The sequence below is a fragment of the Babylonia areolata genome, chromosome 20 (genome assembly GCF_041734735.1).
Source record: "Babylonia areolata isolate BAREFJ2019XMU chromosome 20, ASM4173473v1, whole genome shotgun sequence".
NCBI classification, from domain to species: Eukaryota; Metazoa; Mollusca; class Gastropoda; order Neogastropoda; family Buccinidae; genus Babylonia; species Babylonia areolata.
The window spans coordinates 39,216,358-39,218,857 of NC_134895.1; the positions used below are offsets into that span (position 1 = coordinate 39,216,358).

The 2,500-nt window shown below is 40.2% G+C and overlaps 1 protein-coding gene across 1 annotated transcript in view; it reads right to left on the bottom strand.

The window, feature by feature from the left end:
* The window catches only part of LOC143294975 (uncharacterized), a 40,744-nt gene that overhangs the window by 19,067 nt on the left and 19,177 nt on the right, over positions 1-2,500 (bottom strand). Inside the window, exon 7 of the mRNA XM_076606502.1 lies at positions 69-237. Coding sequence (XP_076462617.1) covers positions 69-237 — 169 coding nt within the window. The remainder of the gene's footprint in view (positions 1-68; positions 238-2,500) is intronic.

Genomic DNA, 2,500 nt, shown 5'->3' on the forward strand with positions numbered 1-2,500 from the left:
ATCACCGAACACTTACTTGAATCATCAAACACGCGCAACAAGAAAATAAACAAACTCCGGCGATCTACCTGAAGCCCCCCAAGTTTTTCCGGGGCCAGATTCTTGTCGGAGACTGCGCAGTACAGAAAATCGGTCTTGATCCCAGACGGGGACTCATCCAAAAGTCCCAGGGAGAACTTGAGGGCCTCAAAGTAACGTGGCTTGGAGGAGTCCAGTTTGTCAAAGGTAAGTGGGGGACTGCCCAACAGAGACAGAAATGATGATGACGTCTTAATGATACTGACACAAGAGAGGCAAGGCCTTCAAGACTCACTTATGATACACATTTTATTCAGTATTCATATATATATATATATATATATATATATATATAATTGAAAAAGAAGAAAAAAGGTGACATTCTGTTCTGAATTTAATAATAATCATAAGGCTTCGGAAAAGGAGAGAGAGAGAGAGAGAGAGAGAGAATGTTAGCAGGTTCGAACCAAGCACATCCGGTTCGAAAATAAGCAGACCTACTTAAAGCGCTAAAGTGTACCTAACAATGAAGTTCAAAAATTAATATCTAAACGTATGTTTGTTTTTGTTTTGTTGTAGTTGTTGTTATTTTGTGTCATTAATCGATTAAGGTATCGGAGGCGATAACGCCGTTTAAATCATATTATTTTGGTATATCTCAATTATCTAAGAAATTCTGTACAGTCCGCGGTAAAGGAGACGTTGCTATCGATTCAGACACATTGCAACATGTAGCCGTTTTCTCCAGATCTGCGTGTTCGACAGTGAGGTTGACAGAAACTACAAGGCGGTCCATTCAATTTCTCTGTCATGTTCATTCCTGTTAATTCATTATCCACTGTGAAATAATCATAAGTATGCAGTAAACACGTGGATGGTGTCGTTAGCGTCACTGTGTGTGTTCTGTCCATTATTTGTATTTCTTTTAAGTGCGGAACAAGAAAAACGAGGTCAGGCCGTCTTCAAACCAAAACATAAATTGTGATTTTTTGGATTCGGATCCTCAACGAAATAAACCGTTGATGATCTTGAAATATAGCTTAACCCGGAAGAGGTACAACCTATTATTGGTATGACTGTGAAGATTTTGTTCCACTATGTTTAACCCAATTTGGTATTAGCAGACAAAATATTTCCAGAGAAAATGACAAAGTTAAACTTACCACGGACACACACATAGACAGAGAGAGAGAGAGAGAGAGAGAGAGAGAGAGAGAGAGAGAGAGAGAGAAGAACAAGAACAAGAACAAAACTTTAATCTCCAGGCTTCCGGCCCCTAGAAAGAGGTCAAAAGTACACAATATGGTGATCACTCAACCACAACAAAATGTAAAATACGTACTAACTTAACCTGTAGAACAAAAGTGATTCTCGTGCATTGTAAATTAATTCTAACTTTCATCATTGTTGTCACAGAATTCCTGTCGTATCTTCAGGGCATTAAATATATAAACGCATAGTTTACGAATGCTGTAAAGAGAACCATTCTTCATCAAGTGAACATACGATTGACCTTCAGAGTTCAGATGTTTTTGCCGCAGGTCATTGTAAAGGACACAATTGTTTATAAAATGGTTTTCATCTTCGATTACATTACAACGTTTACATGCGTAATTTGAATTACATTTGAATGTTCTTCTAAAAAATGATCCATTTATTGGGAGCAAACCAAGCCGTAATTTTACTAAACAGTCCCTAAAACACTTTTTATCCACATATTCAAAATATTGCTTACACTGAAAGAGAGAGAGAGAGAGAGAGAGAGAGAGAGAGAGAGAGACGAACACCGGGTTATTACATAGACTCACATTGTTTACACACGTGAGACAAAGAAGAACGCCGATGAAGACATCGTAGTCTTCAGTTTCAGTTTCTCAAAGAGGAGCCACTGCGTTCGGACAAATCCATATGCACAACACCATGTCTGCTAGAAAGATGCCTGACCAGCAGCATAACTCAACGTGCTTGTCAGGCCTTGAGCACATGCATAGATATCTATGGGCGAGTGGATTTCTTCTACAGAATTTTGCCAGAGGGCAACACTCTCGTTGCCGTGGGTTCTTTTCCAGTGCGCCAGGTGTGTGCTGCACACGGGATCTCAGTTTGTTGTCTCATCCGAGCAACAAGACGCTGAGTTCGATTTTTTCAGTCAAACGAGAGCGGGATTCGAACCCAGACCTTCACGAACTCTGTATTGACAGTCGAGCGTCTTAACCATTCTGCCACCTTCCTCCATTGTAATAGTAATAACAAGAAGGGCGAGAGAAAGAATGATGACACCGTGATCATAATGAAAGGAAAAGCGACAATTGTCAGAAAAATGAAAAGAAGACAGGCAACGATGACATTGTGATGGCAATGAAAATAAGACAGTTTCAGTTTCAGTTTCAGTAGCTCAAGGAGGCGTCACTGCGTTCGGACAAAACCATATACGCTACACCACATCTGCCAAGCAGATGCCTGACCAGCAGCGTAACCCAAC